A 26,973-nucleotide genomic window follows, 5' to 3' on the forward strand; every position below is an offset into this window, starting at 1 on the left:
TAAGAGATTTGGGAGTACTTGATCAATTTATTTATCTTCTGAGAAAATGATATGAAGTAACAATTAGAACTGAATATGGAACTTATTGGTTTAAGACTAGAAAAGAAGTATGACAAAATTGTATAATGCCACCTTATTTTATTTATATGCAAAATACATCACATGATAATGCCAGGCTGGATCAATCAAAAGCAGGAATTAAGGTTGCCAGGAGAAAAATCAACAGTCTCAGATATGCAGAGCTCATACTATGATGGCTGAAAGTGAAGAATTAAGAGAAACCTGTCAATAAGGATGAAGTAGGAGGGTATAAAAGCTGGCTTGATATTCAACATTAAACAAACTGAGATCATGACAGCTGGTCCCATCATTTCTTGGCACAAAGAAGGAGAAGAAATGGAGGCAATATCAAATTTTATATTCTTAGACTCAAAGACCACTATAGATGGTAACTTTAGCTATGAAATAAAAAAAAATGTTGGCTTCACAGAAGGAAAGCTATGTCAAATCTGGACAGCCTACTAAAAAGCTGAGCTATTGCCTTGTGAACAAAGGTTCATATAGTCAAAACTATGGTTCTTCCAGTAGCAATGTATGATTGTGAGAGATACAGAGAAAGCTGAGTACTACAGAATCAATACTTAAAGAACTGTGGTGCTTTTGAGAGTTCTTTGGACAGTAGGGAGATCAAATCAGTCAATATTAAAGAAATTCAGAGGACTCACTGGAAGGTCAAATACTGAAGCTAAAACTTAAATAATTAGACATATAATGAGAAGTAACCCTTTGGAAAGGACTTTGATATTGGGAAAGGTTGAAGGGAAAAAGGAGGAGGAGATGACAGAGAATAAGGTGGATAGAGAATATCATAGAAGGAATGAACATGAGCTTGGGCAGACTTTGGGAGATGCAGAGTATAGAAGGATTCAGCAAGATATGGGTCCATGAAAAGTGAGACACAACTGAATCAACAAAAAAAGAAAATCTCAATAAACTTTTGGTAAGATTTCTGGGCCCAATCTAATTTTCAGGGCTAGGGTCTCTGCATTTTAATAAGTCTATAAAGCTATGACTAAAACAAATGAAGGTATTATGATAGATTGAAGAGACAGGCTGCTATGATGGGCCAGGGGAACAGTCCAAATTGATTCTTCAGTCCAAAGTATGTGGTTATCTGTCCACTGGTAAGGCTAGAGCTAAAACTGGAAACTCCTATCCTCATTTAATTTATATTGCTAGATAGCAAAACTGGCTTTGTGATATTTTATTGATAATTTATCAATGAATTAATAAAGGGGTAACCTTTAGCACAATACTTTTTAGAAAAAAGGAAGAAAGTGAATGAGTAAGAGTGAGAAAGAGAATAAGTGAGAAAAAGAGGGAGGGAAAAAGAAGAGAGAGAGGGACGGAAGGAGGGAGGGAGGGAGGGAGGGAGGGAGGGAGGGAGGGAGAGAGAGAGAGAGAGAGAGAGAGAGAGAGAGAGAGAGAGAGAGAGAGAGAGAGAGAGAGAGAGAGAGAGAGAAACAACACAAACAAATGAATCTATCATTAAGTTTTAGAGTTAAAGAGAATATTATCGATAAGTAGCATAATTCCCTCATTCTAAAGATGAAACTGAGAAAGTATAAGGAATTGTCTTGAGATCACAGAGTTAGTATTATAACCAGGACTAGACTTGTAGCATTTTACTTCCAATCTGCATGTCTTTCCATTACAATATAATGGCATGCTTAGATTGTACTCTTGGCCCCCCTCCCTCCAGTGTCCATAAAAGTCAAAATTATTTACTTAATTCTTTAGATTTTATAGGAGTGACTAAATTTAACTGAATTAAACCCATTCATACTGTCAAATCCTGTGTGTGTGTGTGTGTGTCTGTGTGTGTGTGTGTGTGTGTGTGTGTGTGTGTGTGTGTGTGTGTGTGTGTGTGTGTGTGTGTGGTGGGGAGGAGCATGACCCAAATTATGAGCAGCAATGACCTTTTAAATTGTTTCTGTGATTCTTTCCTGGCATTTCCACAATGAATCAGCCCTGGCTTATTGCCTGGGCTGACTTAAAATGGAATCCAGCATCATGAGTAGTTGTATAACAGTTTCTAAAATGAATAGCATTTTAAGATGTTTGCAGATTTCAGGATTCATTCTCTTAACACAGAAGGTTCAGATGATAAACAAGGAGAAATGGGATTCCATCATGTGTTTCACACATAAAGTATAAGTACTTATCAGAACTAAAATACTTGCACTCTATGATAGGAGGGTCAATGTTTAGGATTTCTGAAGTAACAAAGGTTTAGTAATTATGATGTTAAAAATCTAATCCCTAACCTTTACATAACAAATACATTCAGCTTTCTTTAATGCTTAAAAAACTCAAAAACTAAAAACATCCTTTCCTTTTTCCAGCCAATGATAACAAGCCATATTACTACACTATTTCTTTCCTCATTCATAACTAAATGCTTAAAAAGCCTAGTTTTACTTCTTTATCATCCATTAACAACTGCTCAGTCTCTTGCTAGCTTCAGACTCTTATCACCATGAAAAGTGCTCTCTCCAAGGTTTCAAAAGATCTCTTAATTGATAAATCAGATGGTAATTTTTTTCTTACCTTTTGGAAGGATTTATACTATAAACATTCCTTTCTCCTTTCTGTGCTTCCACTGACATTATTCTTTTTTGATTCTTCTACAAGTCTGAACATTTTTTCTATTTACTTTCCTGATTCAACTTTTCTTCTTGCTCCCTAAGTATGGGAGTCTCCCAAATGTTTTCCCTACATCCTCTTCTCATTTCTCTATACATACTCTCTTGGTGATCTTATGGGTTAAGTAATCCTCCTTTGAGTTGAATAGCTATCTCCATATAGGCCATGCTCATATTTATATAATTAGTGCTAATTTCATCCCTAACTTTCTTTCTTTGATTTCCAAACATTTCATTCAATCAATAAACATTAGGGAACTCCTACTATGGGAGAGGGCCTGTGATAAGCACTGAGGATACAAATACAGAATAAAGAAAGATAGTCTCTATCCTCAAACTAGTCATAATGTAATTGAAGAAAGAAAAACACAAAAGAAAGCTGAAAGGGTAAAGAAGGTATAAATTATTTTATTCTTCTTCCCCTGGAAAAATAAGTCCCTTAAGGGTAAGTGACTATGCCCTTTAAAATTTTTTTTTGTACCTTAATAATATAAGAAATAATTAAAGAAAACTGTCCTGAAAGTAGATATTGAGAATAGTTTGAGATATAGAGAAATGTAAATTAAGACAATTCTGAGGGACCACTTCAAACCTCTTATATTGGCTAAGATGACAGGAAAAGATAATGATAAATGTTGGAGGGGATGTGGGAAAACTGGCACATTAACACATTGTTAGTGGGGTTGTGAAATGATCTAATCATTCTGAAGACCAATTTGGAACTATACCCAAAGGACTATAATATTGTGCATATCCTTTGATCCAGCAATGCCAATACAGGATTTGGATAATTAAAGAAGGGAAAAAAAACCCACATTTACAATAATATTTGGAGCAGCACTTTTTGTAATAACAAAGAATTGGAAACTGAGTAGATGCCCATCAATTGGAGAATGGCTGAATAAGTTATGGGATACGAATATAAAGGAATATAATTGTTCTACAAGAAAAGATAAAGCTGATTTCAGAAAAGCCTGGAAAAAACTCACACAAATTGATGCTAAGTGAAGTGAAGAACCAGGAGAACACTGTACAGAGTAACAGGAAGATTATGTGATGATCAACTATGTCAGATTTAGCTCTAGTCAGCAAAGCAGTGATCCAAGGCAATTGCAACATATATAGGATGGAAAAATGTCATCTGCATCCAGAGAGAGAACTATGGAGATTGAAATGTGGATCAAAGCATAGTATTTTCACCTTTTAAAATTTTTTTCTTATTTTTCCCTTTTGATCCTTTTTTTATGCAACATGACAAATATGGGAATATGTTTAGGATTATACATGTTTAATCTGTATTAGATTGCTTGTTATCTTGTGGAGGGGATAGGCAGGGGAAGGAGGGAAGAAAAATTTGGATCACAAAATCTTACAGAAATAATTGTTGAAAACTACCTTTACATGCATTTGGAAAAATAAAATATTATTAAGAAAGAAAAAGAGGGGAAAGTAGAAATTAAAAAACCCACCAATCACCATCTGAATGAGATCCTACAAGGAAAACCTACAGGAACATCACTGCTAAATTTCAAAATCCCGATCAAAGAGAAAAATTTACAAGCCACAACACAAAAACATAGTAACAATGATTAGGAGTAGAATTTATTAGTAAAAAAGAGTAAGAGTAGTAATCATTGATCTTAGAAAAAAGTCAAAACTTTAAAAGATTCAACAAAAATACAGAAATCTACATTATATGTTAGCCATATTAATATTGTTTTAGCTGTACCTATGTATATATATATATATATATATATGTATGTGTGTGTGTGTACTTCTATGTGTACACACATACACACACACACACACACACACACACACACACACACACACACACATATGCCCATGCAGTCTGCTTGGGGGAGGTAGAGGAGAGGAAAGAGCAAAAAAAAAGAATAAAGTAAAAAGTACACAGCAGAGAACAAAAAAAAAATCTACAAGAAAGTCAAGAAAAGATGGACAGCTTTATGTGTTCCATTATTCTACATACTTTCTTTTAATGGAAATTTGTTATATATTTTGAATCCTCTCATATTCTGCTGTACATGACAATTTTTTTCATTTCTCTTTGACATTTAAGTTTTAAATAAATAAATACATTAAAAACTTGTATCTCCAGAATCTTAGAATTTGCATATAAAAGATTCTTAATATTTGTTTAGTGAGCTGCTTATTGGTTTTTGGTATGCTGTCTGGAGCATTGAAGCTGGAGTCAGGAAGCCTTGTTTTTTAATCTCACCTCCAACACTTCTAAGCGATGTGACCACAGGTAAGTCACTTAAAGCTCTCAAAGCTGTACTTTCCTCCTCTCTTTTACAGTACTTACTTCACAGAATTATTATGAAACTCAAATGAGACAGTATATGTGAAGTGCTTCTAAAGTGTTATATGAATGTTAATGTTATCGGGGAGAGGCAGCATGGGTTAGTGGACATGGGCTAATCTTGGTCTCAAGTCCCTCCTGCTTCTGACCCTAGGAAAATATTTAACATGGTAGTGCTCTGGGCAATTTTCTAAGGCTGAAGAGACCAATCTTTTCTGGTAGAGGGAGTTTCTTCAGCTAAGAGTTTCCTATAATATCAAAATCACAGACTTAGTTCCTGTCCCTCTATTATTATGTATGCTTTTTTTTTTTTTTTTACTTTATTAATATTTGTTTTGAAATACAGAAAGATAAGTTCTCCAACTCAAGCAAATGCCTGGAATTAAAAATTACAAGAGGTCTGTATACATATTTTATATAAGTAAAAAATGGAAGAAAAGCTACTCTTTTTGTTAAATACATTTTAAGGCACATTAAAACCGTTTCATGCCTTTACAAAATACAGAGCAAAATGTACTATAAAAAGCCACAAAATAAAAGTAAATTTTATTGTTAATTGCAAAGCTAATTTATATTATTTTGATAATCATTAAATTGCTTCACTGCCTTTGTAATCTTTGACAACTTTCTTCTGCTGAGAACTTGAAGAAAAGTCAGATATGAAGTCATTTACAAAAGAGCTAACACTCAAAGTTACAAAATAACCACCAAGAAACAAAAATGTTCTCTAGGTAGATTTATAGTTTTTAATCTGAACAGAATTGAGTTTCTTCTCATCAAGGTGATACTAGCTGATGAAAAAGCTATTAAACTAATAAATAGGATGTTAAATCTCTGAAGGACATCATCAGGATGGACAGTCCCTTACTAACCACAGACATATTAAGAAATTATGGTACATTCTTCAAAATATTTTTGAGTCCTCAACCAGCATGATGGGCAGTTTGTCATTTCCCATGTCAGCGTTTTGATATAGATGAATCACATATTGAAACTTTTGGCTCATTAAAGCAATGTGCCTTTTTTATCTTGAGCCTGGTCCTATTGTCTTTAGGTGCTTTAGGGGTTATTTTTCTTACTTATACTGAATACAGGTAATGTGTTTTAATTTAAAACTAGTGATACAAAGAGGGCAATGATGGTGACTTTGATGCTGATTCCTTTAAACTTTTGGTATTTAGTGAAGGATATGTGGTTAGTTCTTACTAAGTGCTAATTCTCTAGTTCTCACCTTTTGGTTATGGCCTTTAAGGGGAGTTTACCCCTTTGAACTTCTGAGGAGGAATTTATATGTTTAAGAGGAGCAAGTTCATTGGTTGAAGTATTTTTCCCACAAGCCCCTGAGTTATTCCACGCCCATTCTCTGGGAGGATAAAAGAAGAAATTAAGAGTCTGGAAAGTCAGTTCTGGATTGGGTCAAGGAGAAGACATCCTGTGGATTTGCAAGTCCATCAATCCCATACTTTTGGAGGGGAAGAAGAGGACAGAGAAAAAAGATTCACAGAGAAAATAAACCTCCTCCCAGAGAAGGATTACAATTGAGAGACAAAAGGACCTTTACAATATGTGAACTTGTTTGAAAAAAAATTTAATAACTATTACAATATAATTCACTTCCTTTATAATTCTGTAGATTTTATTTTATACATTTAAAAAATGCTATTCTGAGAAGGGGTCCAAAGGCTTTATCCAACTGCAGAAGAGATAACTGACAAGAAAACTTCAAGAAATTCTGCTTTAAACCATTTTCATGACTTTCTTCTGTGTTTTTATTTATTATTGACTAATGTTCTGGGGTGGTGGCAGTGGTGGTAGTGGTGGTGTACCTTTACTTTGTATAAAGAAATGGTAGTTAATTACCTATAACCTGAGTTTTCTTACTCTATTATTACCAAAATTAGATAATTATTTTAGGTTAATTTGTTTTTCGGGTCAGAAACTTCAAGGATTTTAGAAGGTCCATTGGGTTTTAATGATCATCCTCTCTCTAAGTCTGCTTAACAACAAAGATAGAGGTGAAAGGCAAAGATAATTTGGTACCTTTTTTTGAATAATATTAATATTATATGATAATAACCCTAACATCATAGGTTTCTTGAATTAGTTCATTTTTAGGGAAAAGAAAGGTGAAATTATAAAAGAACACATAACAAATGACCCATAGACATTAAGAAATGCAGAAATGGAGTTCAGGCCTGGAAATGCAATTAAAGAGTATAAATAAAAATTGTTTATGACTAATAATGTGAAATAAAGCTGAGGAGATAAGGGCAGATAAAATTTCCATGGGAGAAAATTTAGAGAGAGGAGTATAAAACGTTTTAGTTCCTTTAGAGACCTTGAAGAAAACCCATGATGATAACAGGTCACAGGCTCAGAGGCTCAGAGTAAAAAATAGAAAAGAAGGAAAAAAGCACTTACTATGTAGCAGGTATTGTGCCACATTATTTACAAATAATATTTCATTTTATCCTCACAACAACCTTGAAAGGAATTATTCACATTTTACAGTTGAAAAAACTGAGGCAGAAGTTAAATGATATTCACAGGTCATACAAACTGATGCTGGGTTAAAACACATTTTTTGATTCCAGGACCAGCACTTTCTTCACCATACCACCCAGATACAAAAAGAGAATGAGGTGAAGGCAACTAATAGGTTCAGGGAGAGACATAAAGATCCGAAGTAGTGGTCAGTTACAAGAATTTGCAGATTTTGAATTAAGAAGACAAAACAGCTATTGGTCAGAATGAAATAAGAGATAGGACCATTCCTATCATAGCCTTGTAGTTTAAATATAGCATAAAAACAGAAAAGGAGTGTAGAGGGCCTAGAGTCAAGAAAGTTGGAGTTTAAAATCAGCATTAGATACTTGCTAATGTCTCTAAGGAAGTCACTTGATCTATGGATACCACAGTTTCTCCACTTGTAAAGTAGGGAATAATAACACCGTCCTCCTAGGGTTGTTGCCAGGATAAAATTAAAAAAAAAAAAACTAATTGAAAAGTATTTAGCACAGTACCTGACAATTGGTAAGGCAACAGAAATGTTAACTAGTATTATAATTATAATAATAATTATTGTATAAATGCTTTCATGACGTCAGTTACTAAGTTTTCTAAGGCATTAAGTTGGGGATGAGGAAAAAGACAAAGAAAGGCAAAAACAGTCCCTTGCCTTAGGGAACTCATATAATAGAGGACACAGCTTGTGAACAAATATGCACAAGTAAGATATATACAGGATAACTTCACAGTAATTTTAGAGGGAAGGCACTAGCATTAAACAAAGGCCTCTCACAGAAGATGGAATTTTCATCAATCACACAAAGGAAACCAGGGAATTCAGGAAGTAGACACTAATTTATTTAGGAAAAGGAACCAGTAGATGAATGATTATAACAAGGATCTTGAATGGTTGATATGGACATAAAGAAGGAAAGTTAAAGGAGTAGAGATTGCTCAGTGATGGTAGCAGAAACAGTTGGAAGTAGCACTAACTCTTTAATAATATATTTATAAATTTCTTTTTGAAAATGAGCCTTTCCTTATTTCTCAAATGTATAGAGAACTGAGTCAAACTTATGAAAAAAAAAGTCATTCCCAATTGATAAAAGAACAAAAAATATGCTCAAAGACTTATAAAATCATGCACATCCTTTGACCGAACAATACTATTACTAGGCATGTATTCCAAAAGAGATTTTTAAAAAGGGAAAAAGGGAAAATATTTATAGCAGCTCTTTTCTCAGGGTAAAGAAGTGGAAGTTGAGGGGATGTCCATCAGTTGGGAAATGGCTGAATAAATTGTGGGACGTGATTATGAAGGAATATTATTGTTCTATAAGAAATGATGAGCAGGGTGCCATTGGGAAGTCCTCCATGAGCTCAAAGTGAAATGTACTGTGTACATAATAATAGCAAAGTTGTGGGATGATCAGCTGCGAATGACTTTGCTATTCTCAGCAATACAATGATCTAAAACTACTCCAAAAGACTTATGATGAAAAAACTGATTGTGTCTGAATACAGATTAAAGTCTATTTTTTTTTTTAAATCTTGAGGTTTTTGTTTTGTTTTGTTTTGTTTTGCAGCGGGGAGGAGGAAGGTGAAATCTATGTTTTCTTTTTCAACATGACTTTTATGGAAATGTTTTATACAACTTCACATGGGCTTTCTCAATTGGGGGGGGAGGAAGGAGGAGAATCTGGAACTCAGATTTTTAAAGACAAATGTAAAAGAATTATTTTATATACAACTGGGAAAATTAAAAAATATATTAAAACTGATAATTGGAGCCTTTGCTCTCATTTAGTCCTATGTTATCTCTATTATTCTTCAGGATCATTCAAAGATAGTTGATTCAGTAGTCACATGTGCCAATTTTTATAGTAGGCTAGAATGTAGTTCCTTTGGCCTTGGTGCCTTAAATATAACAAAAGTAATTAAATGTACTCTTATTACCTCTTTCTTCCTTTTAAGTATCTATTTGATATTTTTCCCCCTTTTTTGTTTCATTTACAAGAAAAAAATAAAGAATTGATTAGCTTTTATTTCAATTCATCAATTTGACCAGAATCCTATTCTTTCACTAATTCTTTTTTTCATTGATTATATTCTTTTTAAAAAGAGCCCGAATCCATCTCTCCTTATCTTCATGTTACTCGATAGGCTCAACTGATTCTGAACTTTTGGATCACTATTTATGAAGATAAAACAAGACATACAAAATAGCAAGAAATACTAAAAAATTAGGTAAAACAGGCCCAATAATTAAACAGAGGAAGACAAGGATATGAAAACTATTTTCTTTTAACTACTATTTTGTAAATATTTGAACTCTAGTTGAGAAAGATGAAAGGAAAAAACAAATAAACAAAAACTAGTCAGTCTTTTTTTTTTTTTTTTTTTTTACAGAAACCATAGTTTTTTTACACATAAGATGAGCAGAGGCATTCAGGAGAAAATGAGCTCAGCAACTTCACAAATGATTCTTTATATAAGATTTAAATAAAAAACTTTCAGAAGAGTATAGCAATGTATATATTATATCTACAAATAACTTTATTGAAGATCTTTCTTAGCCATTTGCTGTTTTAGAATTTATAAATCAGTAAAGAATCTATTTAAAATATCATGAAATTTTTGTTTTACTTTTAACTTTGGGTTACATACAAGCAGTGTTCCTTCATTTAAAAAAATGCACTGCCACATTTGGAAGCATTTAAAATCATTACCCTTAAGGATCCATATGTACAAAACTATTTATAGTAGTTCCTTTCCTAGTGGTAAAAAACTGGAAACTATGGATAGCCATTAATTGGGGAGTGGCTGAACAAAATATGGTATTTGAATGAAATAGAATATTATTACAGCATAAGAAATGATGAAGGGGGAAGGATTCTTGGAAAACAGTGGAGTAGGTTGGTAAATTTCAAGCTCTCCAGATTTCCCCCACAAACAGAACAAATTTGTGCCTCAGGGTGAACATATACTGGTGAAAAATCAGGAAGACTTGGAACAGAACAGGCATCCTCCTGGTACAACTCAAGAAGATCTGAAGAAAAACAGTGGGCCAGGGATTAAGTTCTATGAAGTGCAAATACCTCTGAGCTAGGTCCACAGAAACACCAAGTGGGGAGCTCTGGGGCTAGCTGGGTTTTGCCTGGAGCCTCAGCAGGGACCATAGAAACTTTCACCCCCTAGATAGTTGCGAAATTGGGGTCTGAGTCTGGGAGGAATGAGTGAACCTTGGCTGATCAGGAATGCCCTGACCAGCTGTGCTAAAGGGAAGCAGCCCTGGGTGAGAAGGAACCAGTACCCAATTAGTGCAGAGGCAGTGGGGCAAATATGCTGCTGGCTGTGGACACTTGCAGGAGGGGGAAACTCTTTTTAGTTTGGGGTTCAAGGTCAGAGGGGAGAGCTGAAGTGAAACTAGAGGCACATCCCATCACCCCACAATTAGAAGTGCTTACACTAATACCTCTTAAAGTTAAAAAAAATGAACTTGCAAAGAACAAAGAACCCCACCATAGAAACTTACTATGGAATAGGGAAGACCAGATTTATTTTCAGAAGAGGACACTAAAGTAAAAAGAACTTCTTCTACTCCAAACAGTAATGTGAAATGAATCTTTGCTCAGAAGGAATTTACAGAACTGAAAAAAAGAATTTAAAAATCAAATGAGAGACATTGAAGAAAAAAATAAATAAAAACCATCCAATAAAAACAAGATTATGAAAAATTTAACCAACTAGAAAAGGATCTCAAAAGATGTCTCAAAGATGAAAATAACTCTTTGAAAATTAGAGTTGGGCAAGGGGAAGCTAGGGAAGCTATGAGAGACCATCAAATAAAGATTATAAAAAAATGAAAAAATAGAACAGAATGTGAAACATCTTATTAAAAAACACAGATCTGAAGAACAGATAAGAATAATAAAGTTGTAATCAATAAAATAACTTTGATGCAATAATGCAAAACATAATCTAAGAAAATTGCCCTGGAATGATAGAACATGAAGGGAACATAGAAATGGAAAAATCCACTGATCACTACCTCAATGAGATCCTCTGTAGAAAACACAGTAGGTAATAATATGCCAAATTTCAAAAACCCCAGATCAATGAAAAAATTTGCAAGAAACAAGAAAAAAAAACCCAATTCAAATGCACTGGAGCTACATTTAGAATTGTACAGGACTTATCAGAAGTCACAATAAAAGATCACAAGTCCTAGAATCATATCTACTGATTATCAAAAGAACTAGGCCTGCGGCCAAAAATATCATGTCCAGCAAAATTATCTATAATATTGAATAAGACAACCTTCCCAGACTCATTGATTACAAGGGAAAAGAGGGCTTGTAGTCCTGAAAACCTACTCACCTAGGGGATGGGTTAAGTAGCCAACACTACATTTTTTTACCACGAAAGCTCAGCACCCTCCAAAATCTATAAAGAAATAAGGGGGAAGGATGGGTGAATGGGGAATCAAAAGGTGAGAAAAGAAGGCAAGGAGGGATCAATGAGTAGGGGAAGATTAGTAATAACAAGGCAAGTTATGGAGCAGAATTAAAGCAAAGAGTTAACAGGCATAGGAAAGATGTGTGTGTGTGTGGTGAGGGACAGCAGGGTATATGTGTATATATGTATATGTATATATTTACATAAATATATCCTTTCTTAATTATAGTCTACTTGGGAGTGGGAGTGGAATGAAAAGGGAAAAATAATGTAAAAAGGTGCAAAGTAGAGAACAAAAGAACAATTTACAAGGAGGTAAAGAAAAGATGGACACCTGAATATTTCTTCTACTGATATATATATATACACTCTCTTGAACTGATAATTTGATCAGTTGTATATTTTTAATCCTTCTTAATGTTCTGCTGTCTTTTATTTTGTTTTATTTTGTTTTGTATTTCTTTTCTGTTTTTCTTTTTTTCTTATTCTGTTTTTTTAAATAAAATAAATTTAAAAAAAAGAAATGATGAAAAGCAAAATTCCAGAGAAACCAGAAAAGGCAAGAAGAGTGATGTAAGAAGCATATAAACAATATATAGAAAAACTTTGAAAGACTAAGAACTCTTATCTACAGTATAATGAACTTTCCATTCACGGTTCTCAAGTATTGAATGCTACCCCCGACCTCCCTCGCTCACACCATCCACTTTAAACCACAGTGACAGACTCAAGATACAAAATGAGATGTACATTTTTGGACATGGGGAATATAGAAATTTATTTCAGCACAGGGCCTAGGCACAAAGTAGGCAGTTAATAAATATTTGTGAAACAGGATTGGCTCTGCATAGTTGTTATAAAGACTTTTCTTTTCTTTTTAATGAGGTAGGGAGATGAGAGAGATGAGATTATAATGAAGACCAGAAAGAATCCTAGAAAATCAAAACAAAAATTACATGTTTAATTTATTATATACACAAAAATAAATAAGTTCTATATAATAAAGGTTCTCTGTTTTATGAACAATCTCTTCTGTTCTACAATGTATATGAAAATGTTCAAATTTTTTGGGGGGGTGTTTGTTAAGTTCAGAATGCAAAATAAAAATAAAAAAGATACTTTCCTTTCTGGCTAGTTATTTCCCTTAGTCCAGAGCTATCTGTTCACTCATAAAAACCAAAGTATTCTACAAAGCCCCAGGAATAGAATTTGAATAACAGAAATGTCAATTTTATTCTGACAATTTAAAAAGTGGAATGATTGTTGAGTGTTTTGTTTTGTTAATTTTCCTTCAGATTTATGAATTACTAAGCTACCATGACAAATATAAAAATAATCCTAGTGATCTGGCATTTGAGTTCTGTGATTTGGATATCACCACTAGTAATGATCTTTCTATTCTTCTTCCATGCTGACAGGAAGAGGCTGAGGTAAGCAATATTACAGAGGGAAAAAAATCAAAAGAACTTTATTGCTAAAGAGTTACTCTTATGCCTCACCTCTTATTCCAGTAGCTCACAGTGACAAGGCAGTAATCCAGGTTTTTCAAAGGCTATGTCATAGAATAGAAAGTATTATGCTTTAAGTGTGATATACAAGCAACAAAAGGATGATATATAAATATACAATATATAGAATAGGATCTGAATTCAGATCCTCTGAATCTAGAACCAGTACTCAGTCTACTATACCAGGCTGCTAAAATATTTTATCAAGCCAATTGTAATTTTTAAAAATGTAAATGAGCAGATGCATTTTGTAAAGTTTCATATTGTTATATTCCTTAGCTCTTCTCAATGTTGCCCAGTTCAGCTTTTCTTTTCATTTTTGTCCTATGCTCTTTATGGCTTCTTTAAATTTGCGAACAATCATGCATGAATATCATGGGTGTGCATACTACACATATCTCTTGTATGTACCAGGAATCACTTTTGTCTATGCCACAAACAACCATTTTTGGTATTTCTATCAAATTGCTTTTACAAAACTTTTTTTTTAAGCAATGGATTCAACTCATTTTGCAAGAACATGTGTAATATATAGTGAGACAGACTGCAATTAATGTCACATATTTGCTACGACCATATTCAAAACTATACTAAAATTATATAGAAAACATAACATACAATTTATATTTTATATAATTTATATAAATATGTATAAATTTATATAATTTCTTATTTCTTTGAAAGGAGTAGTGGACATAAATTAATAAATAAATAGAAAGAAAGATTTTTCTTAGGAAAATAAGAGTTTCTTATCAATTATAGAACTCTATACAATGAAAGAGAAAAGCATATTTTAGAAAAATTCATACATTTGCTTTAGAAAAGGAAATGGATTTAAATTAATCCATTTGAAAACAAGTAGTATGTTCACAAAGGAATATTATTGTTAATAATTCAACTTTAACATATGTATATACATATACATAAATGCATATATATATATATATAAATGAAGTTCTTTTGAGGATACTTTTACTGTTTATTTATTAGAAATGAAACCTCAAATGATTGAAAAACAATGAGATTATGTATTAAATTGAATGTATGTGGAAGAACAGATCTTTAAATGACACTATACTTCAGATTAAGACTAGTATAATTCTTAAAAACTATGTCAACAAAGAGTAAACTCTGGTTGATTAAATCAAACTGAAAAAGTACTGAGTATGGGGTCTATGATGTTTGTTGTTAGAGGAGCAGCTTAGCTAAGTTTTGAGAGGCTCAATGTGAAAACGATGGATTTTTCATCCACAAAGTTAAAGATCTACTATCTATAAAGTGCTTCTAAGTTGCAACATCTATTCTTGAAAAAGTATACATTTTTGTAGGCACTTTACATATCTAGGGTCATACTGAGAATGAAATCAACTGTTATGCTTTCTTTACAAGAACTTCTATCAAACTAAGTTACCCCCACCTTATACTTGTATAGGTAACTTTAAATCTAAGTGTAATATGTCACTTTTATTGTTACTAAATTTAACTTATTATTTTGGACCTTTCATTCCAGTCTACCTGTATACTTCCATTATCTTTTTACTAACACAGTTCATATAAATGTTCTTAATTGTATTGTAAAGAATATATCTTTTAATCTTTCTAGCTTTCATTATGTTAAATGCAATGTAGTATTTACAGGGTGTTTCAGGCAAGATGGATAAGAACATTTTTATAGTTTCAAGAATAAAAAAGAATTGAAATCTAGGGAATGTTAAAATATCTTGTAAATTCAAGTAAAATATATCCAAAAAATCAATTCATCCCTTTCTTATCTATGTCTTTTCATTTATTTAGAGGATATGTATTTAATTTTTTTTCTGAATCTTCACCAGGATTCATATATCTTGTGATTCTACCTTCATCTCACTGTTATGGGTTTGAAAACAGTAATTTTCTAATTGAGGAAGTAATTTAATAGTTCTCTTTTTTGGTTATATTCTTGTTACCAAAGATTAGCAAGGCAACTTGGTCTTAGGCTAAGACTTAAGTATAGTATTAAGTGTATTTAGTACGCCTCAAAGAACTACTATATTTATGGTAAAGACACACACATACATATACATACAAACATAAATATTGCAGTCTGTAGTAGGAAGCTATACACCATATGCAAGACTGAAAAAGAAATCTTCCTATATAGAAAAAGGAGAAAAACATGCTATATTAAATCACTAACTTTTAATATTTCTCTTAGTAGAGCTGAATAAATAACATAATTTATCATGACCAAAATTTATTCTGAAGTATATATGGAAAATGGCATATAACTATACAAATAACATTTTTTGATGTCATTTATGACTAAGGCTAGGCAAGGCTCCTTTCAACCTGATGCCTATTCATGGAAAATTTGTATTGAAGACATAAGAAAGCCAGATGTATTTGGGATTAGACATGTATATAAAAGCAATTTAAGCTGAAAATAGTTTAATAAAATGTCAAGAGCTTGGAAGTCTAGCTCAGTTTTGTCCCAGGTTCAGAGTCTCTCTTATTGATAAATTTGAGTTTATCTATAAGTTCATTCATTATCTGATTTTATGGTTCCTCTAATGTCCCTACTCTCATGCTGAAGGCTGCAACTATTACCTGAAGAGACTTCCTACAAATGAAATCGCATCTCCAGTATGGACTGTTCTCTTAAGTTTTACCTGTCTTAAGTGTCACTGAAACCCTTTTATGTGGCTATACTTCTTCATCACCCAAATCAGCATCTCTCATATTATCTTCCAAAGTGGCTCTGGATGTTCCTATTTCTGATTTCACTGGGTGGAATCATTATCCCAGGCATGCAAGCTCAGATATCTCTGAGTCTTCTTCATCTCTCTTATATCATCTATCTTATATCCACAACTCTTCGGCAAGTTCTTTTGATTTTTTTTCCTCGGTAAGACTGCTTATTTCACTTCTTTCTGTCAGCATGATAGAGTAGAAAGAACACTTATTCTGCAGTTAGAGGACATGGATTTGAGGCCTGGCTCTGCCTCTTACTAGCTATGTATTAGGAACAAGTCTTTTCACTCTAGGCTCTGTTTTCTCAATGGCATACTAAGAAGGCAGGAATAGATATTTAGAAGTTATCTTCTAATTATCAACCTAAGTTCTATCATTTATTCCCATTGCAACAATCCCTGGCCTAATCTTGGCCTTCAATATTTCAAAACCATACTATTAAAATATTTTTGTATCTCTCTGCTATCTCTTCCTCCTTTTTAATCTACTATAAACTTCATACTAGATTATCCAAAAACATCTCTCAGCTTGCTACCCAATCCTTGCTTTTCATTCTCTCCTTATCTACTCAAATTTGATACTTCCAAGGTTCATTCCACATTTCTTCTAGGAGTTCTACATTCTGTTCCAATAGAATCAAGCTTACCTTCATTTAATTCTTCCTATTCCTTCCATCTTCCAGCACTTAAAGAGACCTGGTTCCCCCAGAAGACATGACATTCTTGTCCATCCTTTCTAGCGCTGGTTATATCTGCTCACACACACCAGTCCCAGAGGAAGATACAGAATATTTATTTCTTGATCTATTGCTAGTTCCAGACTCTTTCCGATGTCATCATCTACAAATCACTATTCCTTTAAGATTATTCTATCCAAAGAGATTACCTTTTCCAGATTCTGGTTTCAGTTTTTATCTACCTTTTGGGGAAGTCTTTCTTTTTCTTTTGTTAGTACAGTATTAGTATCATTTATATTCTCTCTCCTATATTTACAAGCATTCCCCTTTCATGATGAAGAATTATGAAATTCCTCTTAGAATTCCATCTTACCTTAACTCCTTATAAAACTATATTGTCACCATGACCTCTCATTCCTCTATCACTCAGTCCTCTCTAGGCTATAAATCCTGCCCTGATTTCAATTTTCAATATTGATCCTCTAATTAACTAATTCATGATTAAAGTCTCAAATCTCAAGTCTCTTGTCTTATCATAACTTTTATCTTTCAATTGTGGATAATTTCCATTATCCATAACCTCCTCTCCAATTCACAAATTGTCCAATACTGTAGGAGAAAAATTATTCATTGGTTCAAATGGAGTTCACTACAAATTTGCATTTCATTTCAACAGTCCTTACTGAGGCAACGAATATCTTTTATTCTTTTCTAATGATTCTCTATCCCAGCCCACAAAGAAGCTGCTGTAAACCTCTTTTCAAACTTTTCACATCTTTCGTTACCCTAAGCATTCCAGCTGAAATTGTTACTGAAGCCACTTTCTTGATGTTCATTCTATCTTCACGTTAGTTCAAAGCATTTCCTGTCCCCCAATAGTTGGAATGCTCACTCTTTGCCTTTATCTCTTAGAATCTTTATCAATGTTTAGTTTGAGGGTCAAAGAGTATGCACAGTTTTATAGTCCTTTGGGCATAATTTCAAGTTATTCTCCAGAAAGGTTGGGTCATTTAACAACTCCACCAACAATGCATTAATGTTCCAGTTTTCCCACATTCTCTCCAACATTTATCATTATCATTTTCTGTCACTTTAGCCACTCTTAGAGGTGTGAGGTGGTATCTCAGAATTGTCTTAATTTTCATTTCTCTAATCAATAGTTATTTAGAGCATTTTTTCATATGACTAGAGATAGCTCTAATTTTGTTATCTGAAAATTGTCACTTCATATCCTTTGACTGTTTATCATTTGGGGAATGACTTGTATTTTTATAACTTTGACAACAGTTCTTTATATATTTTAGAAATCAGACCTTTATCAGAAACTCTATGAAAATTTTCCCCAGATTTGTACTTCCCTTTCAATCTTGTTTCTATTGGTCTTGTTTGTGCAAAAACTTTTTAATTTAATGCAATCAAAACTATCTATTTTGCATTTCAATGTTTTCTAGTTTTTCTTTGGTCATAAAGTCCTCCCTTTTCCAAAGATCTGATAGGTGAATTTTATTGCTTATGGTATCACCTTTTATGCCCTAAACATGTACCTATTTTGACCTTATTTTGGTATGAGGTATAAGATGTAGGTCTATGCTGAATTCCTGACATATTATTTTTCAATTTTCTCTAGCAATTTTTGCAAAATAGTGAGTTTTTATCCTAGAACTATATTCGGAACAAATACTAGATAATTATAGTCATAGATTATTGTATCATGTATATCTAATCTATTGCACTGATCCATCACTCTATTTCTTAACCAGTACCAAATGGTTTTGATGGCTGCTACTTTATAATAGTTTTAGGTCCAGTACTGCTAAGCCACCATCCTTTGTAGTTTTTTTTTTCATGAATTCCCTTGATATTCTTGACCTTTTGTCCTTCCAAGTGAATTCTGTTATTTTTTCTAGCTCCATAAAATAATTTTTTTGGCAGTTTGATTGGTATGGCCCTGAACAAATACATCAATTTAGGTGGAATTGTCATTTTTATTATATTAGTTCAGCTTACCCATGAGCAACTGATGTGTTTCCAATTGTTAAGATCTTTATTTGTGTGAGTAAAGTATTTGGTAATTGTGTTCATATAGTTCCTGAGTTTGTCTTGGCAGGTATACACATATTTTATTTTGTCTACAGTTATTTTAAATGGAATTTCTCTTTCTATCTCTTGCTGCTGGGCTTTGTCAGTAATAAAGAGAAATGCTGATAGTTTGTGTGGATTTATTTTATAGTCTGCTACTTTGCTAAAGCTGTTAATTGTTTCAAGTAGGTTTTTGGAGGATTTTCTAGGATTCTCTAAGTATACCATCATATCATCTGCAAAGAGTGGTAGTTTTATCTCTTCACTGCTTATTCTAATTCATTTAATTTCTTTTTCTTTTCTTATTGCTAAAATCAACATTTCTAGCATAAGATTAAATAATAATGAGCATCTACCCTTGTTTTACCCCTGATCTTACTGGGAATGCATCCAGCTTCTCTCCATTACAAATAATGCTTGCTATTAGTTTCAAATAGATCCTGTTTTTTATTTTAAGGAAAACTCCTTTTATCCCTGATGTTCTCTAGTGTTTTAATAAGAATGGGGTGCTATATTTCATAAAAAATTTTTCTGCATTTATTGAGATCATATAATTTCTGTTGGTTTTATAATTGATATGGTCGATATGGCAATAATTTTCCTGCATTCCTGGAATTAAGTCCCACTTAGAATGTATTATCCTGCTGATAAGTTGCTGTAATCTCTTTGATGATATTTTCTTTAAAATTTTTTGCATCAATATTCACTAGGAAGATTGGTCTGTAATTTTCTTTCTCTGTATTGGCTCTTCCTGGTTTAGGTATAAGTATACAGTTTTCTCTTTATCCACATGTCAAGCTTTCATGACCATAAGTACTCTGGATAGTAACAACTGCTTTCTGATACCATGCATAGGATCAAGGACTATATAGTATAGACTTTTCAACAGAGTGGCACTTGAATCCATTGACTTTACTACTTACTTAGCTTATATTACTTAACACAATCTTTTATTAGCTATCTACTCTCTTTTGCCAGTCTTCTACAGACAAATGAGATAAATAGGATTCACTCAATGAATGAAACCAAATATTTGTATCCTGCTAGTATGGTACTGGGGGAAGTCCCAAACTCTCATCTATCAGTTGTTTGTATTCCAGCTCCTTGGTGTTACCAAAATTTTGATATCATGTGGTCTTTTGGGCTTAATCCAGTGACTGCCATATAGTAAGCATTTAATAAATATTAGATTATTATATGCTAGTTAGAGCATATGTATATATGTTACTCTTCCCTAGCTGATAATTGGCGTTGAACTCTTAGTTGGTCAAGTTGGCATTGGTCAGAATATTAATCAGTGGATTATTACCCAGGTAACTTTTAGTTTCTTTAATGTGAGGGAGTCTGCTTTATAAACGAAGTAACACGTCTGTCAGCCAGATCTTTACTGGTAAATGCAACTAATTCCATATAGCCATCATTTTCTTGATACAAAACTGTCCCCAATCTCTCCAAAGTTGTATTTACATACAGGATAAAAAAGGCTTATTTAGGTAAGCATAGCCAACATGACTTATTGTATGAGGAAGCTAACCAAGTCTTTGAAAGCTTGTTCATGTCTGGCTATTCACTAACCTAAGAAAGATTTTATTAATTTAAAGACAATTTTGTGTCCCTTATTTGTCTATTTCTGTGCCTCCTCAATTATAAAAGCTTGATGTAATTCTGTGGCTTAGCAACAGCAGTATTGTTTAAAAAACAACAAAATTTTAGTAATGATCACCTAATTCAACAAAATTCCTAAATTCTTAGTCTTTGGACATATCCAGGTTATAAATGATTTTATTTTTTCTGGGTCAGTGCTCATCCTTATTGATATATAATGTAACCCACATATTTTGCTGAGTCTTTACAAAATTGGAATTTGTTAATGGAAAGTTTTAGTCATTTTTCTCTACTTCATCCAACACATTCCTCATATTCTTCCAAAGTCCTTTCAAAGACATTTATGTCATCAAGGTATACTGACATTTGCAGATAGTTCATATCTCAGTTTATTTTCCCTATAAATGTTTGGAAAGTATTAGGAAAGTTTTTCTAAGATGCTCTGGGGCATGCACTCACACTGTTGAAAATCCAGTTAAGTAGATGAAAGTAATCTTGCTTTCCTCTGCCATAGAGATCTGATAGCAGCCATGATGCAGGTCCAACACTGGAAACTGCTAACATGGGGAAAGAACTTTCTAACCAACAATCCAGAGCGTCATGAGCCTTTGTATATACTTTGGTTCTTTTTTTTTTTTTTAAATGTGGTAGTCAACATAATACATATTTTTTCACATTTCTTGAGAATCCTCACTATATGTATGGACTCATCTAGGTAATAATGTCATTTATCAAAAGATTCTTGAAATATTTATGATCAATCATCACAAAGGGATTTTTCTAGTTCTTTCCCAGAATGGTTGTGAGTCAGTGAGTTGGCTCCTATGAGTAATTCCTTAGGTATATCCCCATCTCACTCAAGCACTGAAAATATATTTGTCCTTTTTAAAAATTTCTGTCTTTTTACCACCCTGGAACTGCAGAATATAAAAAATTAATTTTCACCGGTTTTACTTAAGAAATTTAAGGGACAGGGCTCTTATGCTCTTTATTGTGACACTATGCTTCACACTGTCCTGCATGCTTCTGCATAAGCTGCACAGATGATCAAGATGTAGGGATTAAGTTTCAACATATTTAAAAGGATTCTAATATCTTAAAAAGACTGGAATTGGTTCCAATCAAAGCTGACAGTATATTTGTACTGGCTGAGTATGAGCTGCTCAGCACAAGAGCATAAATTACTTTGTTGATAATAGTAACATCTTCAAGAAATTCTGAAGTTGCTTCAAAGTAGCCTGGATAATTTTTCTTATTCAGACTTCCAAGGTCAAAACATTCAATTATAGATACTTTCTTCAAAAGTTTCTCAAATTCACCTTTTTTTTAAAACCTTGTGTTAACATGTTAGTTATTAATGCTCTACTATTTGATATACCAATATAATATCTGCAGTTGTAATTTGCAGTTACCTCTTTATAAAATCTTACAAATCCTGTTGGAAAAAAGCTCATTAGGAAAGGCTATAATATGGTTATTGATTACAGGGACTGGTATGACCTCCTTCTGTCTTCATTTCCCAAAACTGATTGCTTTAGCCTTCAACTTTTATACTATTTAAATTAACACTCTTTTCCTGGAAGAATGAATCTCCTCTATAATTGGAACTAGAGATATCTGTCTTCCTAGTTTCTTCTCTTTAAAAAAATCAAGTTTATTTTATTGGCAGGTCTGTATTCTTTCCTTCCCTTTTACACCCATTGGAAAACAAGGAAAATAAAAGCTATTCTAAAATATATACTTAAGCAAAACAAATCCATGTATTGCCATGCCAAAAAAAAGAAGAAAAGCCTCAATTTGTACTCTGTAATCTATCTGAAATTGAGTAGAATGTTTCATCATAAGTCCTCTGGAATTGTGGTTGGTCATTGTGTTGATCAGCCTTCCTAAGTCTTTCTTTCAAAGCTGTTTGTCTTTATAATATTTTGTAATTGTAAAAACTGTTTTTCTGGTTCTGCTTAATTTTGCATCAATTTTTACAGCACTATATTATTCTATCATATTTATATATTATAAACATGTTCAGCTATTTCCCAATTGATTTGGAAACTGGTGAGGGGTTTCCAATTCTTTTACATTATAAAAATTGCTGTTATAAAATCTTTTTGTCCTTTTTTAGAAAATCTCTCTGACGTATAGATCTACTAGCATTATCATTGGATTGAAGGATTATGTAGTAAAATAGCTATGCAGGCATTATTCCAAACAGGTTTCCAGAATGGATGGGCCAATTCACAGTTCCCCCAACATGTGTGTTATATTAATACACTTGCTTTCCCATAACCTCTATCAAATTTTCCATTTTGTCAATTTTGCAAGACAAATGGATATAAAATATTTACCTCAGGTTTATTTTAATTTGTATTTCTCTAATTATTAAGGATTTAGAGCATTTTTTTCATAAGAACTGATACTCTGGATGTTTTCTACTGAAAATTCTCTATTCATATTTGAATAAATTTGACTGTTTATCAATTGGATAATGGTTTTTATTCTAATAAATGTGAAGCATTCCTCTATATTGCTTAGGAATAAAGCCTTTAAAAGATAACTTACTGAAACGACAAGCAAGATGATTTCAGAGAGGCCTGGAGAGACACACATGAAATGATGAGTGAAATGATTAAACACAGCACCAGCAAGATTATACAATGATCACTTCTGAAGGACGTGACTCTCTTCAAAAATGAGATGATTTAAATCAGTTCTAATTGTTCAGTGATGAAGAGAGCCATCTACACCCAGAGAGAAGACTGTAGGAACTGAGTGTGGAACACAACATAGCATTTTCACTCTTTTTGTTGTTGTTTGTCTGCATTTTATTTTGCTTCTTTTTTTTTTTAAACTGGTTTGGTTTGATTCTTCTTGTATAGCATGATATTTGTATAAATATGTATGCACATATTGGATTTAACACATATTTCCACTTTGTTTAACATTAGACTACTTACCATCTAGGGGAGGGCATGGGGGAAAGGGGGGAACATTGGAACACAAGGTTTTGCGAGGTCTAATGTTAAAGAATTGTCCACGCATATGTCCTGAAAAATAAAAAGCCTTAATAAAGAAAATAAATAAATAAATAAAAACTTACTGCAAAGATTACTTCCCAATTCTTTGCTTTTCTTCTATTTTTAACTGTATTGGTTTTGCTTGTACATAAACTTTTTAATTTTATGTGATCAAAACTGTCAAATTTTTCTCTTATAAAACTCTTTTGGGTCATGAATTCTTATACTATATATAAATCTGACAGGTATTTTCTTCCATGCTCCTCCAAATTGTTTATATTGTTACTCTTTATAACTAAATCATGTACTCATTTGGAACTTGTCTTAGTATATTGTTTGAGATAAGTTGTTCCGTGCCTAATTTTTGTCAGACTGCATCTCACTTTTCCCAACAGTTTTTGTCAAATAGTGAATTCTTGTTCCAGTAGCTGCGGCCTTTGGGTTTATAAAATAATAGATTATCTGCTTATTTGAATCTGTATAATATGTAGCTGATATGTTCCACTAAAAAAATTTACCAAATTGTTTTGATGATTACAGCTTTTTAGTATAGTTTGAACTCAGGAGGCAGTTCCTTCCTACTTTTAAAATTTCCTTGTTATTTTTGACCTTTTTCCTCTTCAAATCAGTGATGTGAATCTCAAGCAGAAATGAGGGTACATACATATTCCTGAAGGTTGCATTTTGACTTAGAAAACCACATATTAACATTACATATATGTTCAATTGTATTTTTACTTATTTTGTTAAATTCCCAATTGCATTTTAATCTGGCTCAGACTACATTCAGACATGTATTCATTTGGCACCTCTACTTCTGACAATGTTATTTTTTTTCTAGTTCTCTAAAGTAATCCCTCAGAAGTTTTATTGATCTGAAACAGGTTAAATAAATTAATTTCAGTAGCATTGCTGTTTTTGTTATAGTCTTACTTACTCATAAGCAATTTACATTTCTCTATTTATATTTGTGTAGATGTTTGTTGTGTAGATCTGTGTAGATTTGTATAGATGTTTTTATTTGTGTAAAAAGTGTTTTGTATTGTGTTCATCCAGTTCTTGTGTGTATCTTGTAAATAGGTAAACTCCCAAATATCTTATGCTATGTGCAATTTTTTAAATGGTCTTTCTCTTTCTATTTGTGCCATAGAAAGATTTTGTTAGGATCCATTCTTTTCCTTTTTTTCATTTTATATAGTACTGAAATTAATTGATTTTTTCCCTAATATATAGTTATTTAAGTGTTCTTTTTCCTGATGTTATCTAAGCAGTTTATAGTTTTATAAACATAAATACAGATCATTCAGATTGTTAAGTTTTGTTGGAACATAGTTGGGTAAAATGTTTTCTAACAATTTATTTCATTTCTTTTAAAATGATAGTGAATTCAGCATTTTTATTTTTTAAGAATGGTAATTTTCTTCTTCCTTTTATTTATTCATTTATTTTTAGAAACTAGGTAATAAATTCATGGGTTGTTCAATTTATTTGTTTCTTTAAAAAATAGCTCCTAAATTTATTTATTAAATAAGGGATTTTTTTGGGGGGAGGTAGGCTTTTAATTTTGCTCATCTTTTGTTTGATTTTCAGGATTTCTATTTTGGTGTTTAACTGCGATTTTCGTTTTTATCTAGTTTCCAAGCCTATCGAACAATATAATAGTCCCTGTGTCTCACTTGTTTCTTTCCTCTTTGGTTTTAGAAAGTTTATTCTAGATGAAAAATTCTGAGTTCAGTCACAATCATTCAAAGTTCCCAGAATTAGTAATTCAGAGATAGGAAAATTTCTTACACTTGGGCAGCAGGTGGGCTATCTATTTTTTCTTATCATTATTCTTCCCTCTAATTAACCTTGGCTTCATTGTAGTTTTGGCAAAATTCAATTTATTGAAAATATTTCAATAAAGAAACAGCAGATTTTGTTATAATATGTATAGATAGATAGGCATTGGGAAAGGAAAGTTAGAGAAAGAATCTTCCTCTTAGTACTTTTCTTAGCCCGGGTTCTCCACTCAGGAAATACTTAAAGAGCCCTTGACTCTTGCCTTCTCCATTCTCTGTCCCAGCTCAGTCTTTCCTTTGCTCCTTAAAAAGTGTGCTGGAAATGTCATTCTTGCTCACATCTCCAGAATTTAGGCCCTCAGAAAGTCTGCCTCGGTTCTGATATAACTTCCTCTTTTTATACTTTTTTTTTTCTCCTGTAAAGGGAATCACCAATTTTCGTTATTTTAGTAATGAAGTCTTACAATTTAGGGATTAAATAGCTTTAGCAGCTGATAGATTAAAGTGAGGAAAAAGATGGCAGAGGGATAATTCTGAACACTATGGTCCTGGTCCCCATGAGTGGTAACAGTATGAGAGTAAGACATACATAAGAGAGGTCAAGAAAATAGAAATGACAAGATTTAGCAGTGGGCTGAGTAACTGAGATGAAAGTTAGGAGTTATGAATTCATCAAGGTTGTGGGATTAGGTAACTGGGAGAATGATGGTGATTTTGACAATAAAAAGGAGGTTTAAAAAGTCTTCAGAAGAGAAGAGAGTTGGGATAGAAAGAAAATTAGTTCTGTCTTGGTTGACATTCAGTTTGACAAGACCACAAGCACATCCAATCTGTGGTGTTCAAAGGGTAATTGATAATAGGGAACAGGAGTTCAGTAGAGAGATATAATTTTGGGAATCATGTGCAGAGATTAAAATTGAATTTAATGGGGCTGATGAGCTCTACAAGTGAGATAGCATGAAAAGAAAAGCAAAGAGGAACTCAACTGAGCCCTAAGAGATACCTATAATTAGTGGGCATAACATCATAAAGATCTAACAAAGGAAATAGAGGAGTAGTTGGACATATAAGACAGATAGTGACCAGAGAGCTACATCACAAATACCTATAGAGGAGACAGTATCTAGAAAAGAAGGTGATCAATAGTGTCAAATGCTGTACAGAGGCCAAGAAAGACACATTATGAAAAGATCATTAGACACTGAAATTAAGAGATCACTGGTAAGTTTAAAAACCCAGTTTCATTTGAATAGTAACATTGGAAGCCAGATTGCAAAACAATTAAAAAGTAAAGGAAAAGGAAAGAGGAAGTATTTACTATATACAATTTTCTCAAGTATTTTAGCCATGAAGTACAAGATAGATATGGGACTACAGCTGATGATACTATATTATATGGTCATTAAATATTGATATCACATTTAAAAATAAGTCATTTTTAGTGTTACATGGATTTCTTGAGATTATTATCATGAAATTTTCTTTAAAAAAAGCAAAGAACCATAAAAACAGGACTTTGTTAAATTAAAGGAAAGGAAGTAGTTACATAACACTAACATAAATGAACAACTGCCATATTCTGGATCAAT

The 26,973-nt window shown here is 32.7% G+C and overlaps 1 protein-coding gene across 6 annotated transcripts in view; it reads right to left on the reverse strand.

Moving 5' to 3' along the window:
* SCLT1 (sodium channel and clathrin linker 1) overlaps window positions 1-26,973 on the reverse strand; it is a 183,161-nt gene that overhangs the window by 44,721 nt on the left and 111,467 nt on the right. For 2 of the 6 annotated variants that reach the window (XR_012483292.1, XM_074274167.1), the window contains exon 19: window positions 124-257. The exons of 2 other annotated variants lie outside the window; for them this stretch is intronic. Coding sequence is in view for 3 of the 4 variants with exons in the window: in XM_074274167.1 (XP_074130268.1) it covers window positions 182-257 (76 nt within the window). In the remaining variant the exon portion in view is untranslated. Of the gene's footprint in view, window positions 1-123; window positions 258-13,493; window positions 13,547-23,641; window positions 25,801-26,973 lie in introns of those variants that run through there. 2 more of the 6 variants (XM_074274169.1, XM_074274168.1) reach the window with 2 other exon arrangements.

This window comes from Sminthopsis crassicaudata, chromosome 6 (genome assembly GCF_048593235.1).
Source record: "Sminthopsis crassicaudata isolate SCR6 chromosome 6, ASM4859323v1, whole genome shotgun sequence".
Taxonomy (NCBI): domain Eukaryota; kingdom Metazoa; phylum Chordata; class Mammalia; order Dasyuromorphia; family Dasyuridae; genus Sminthopsis; species Sminthopsis crassicaudata.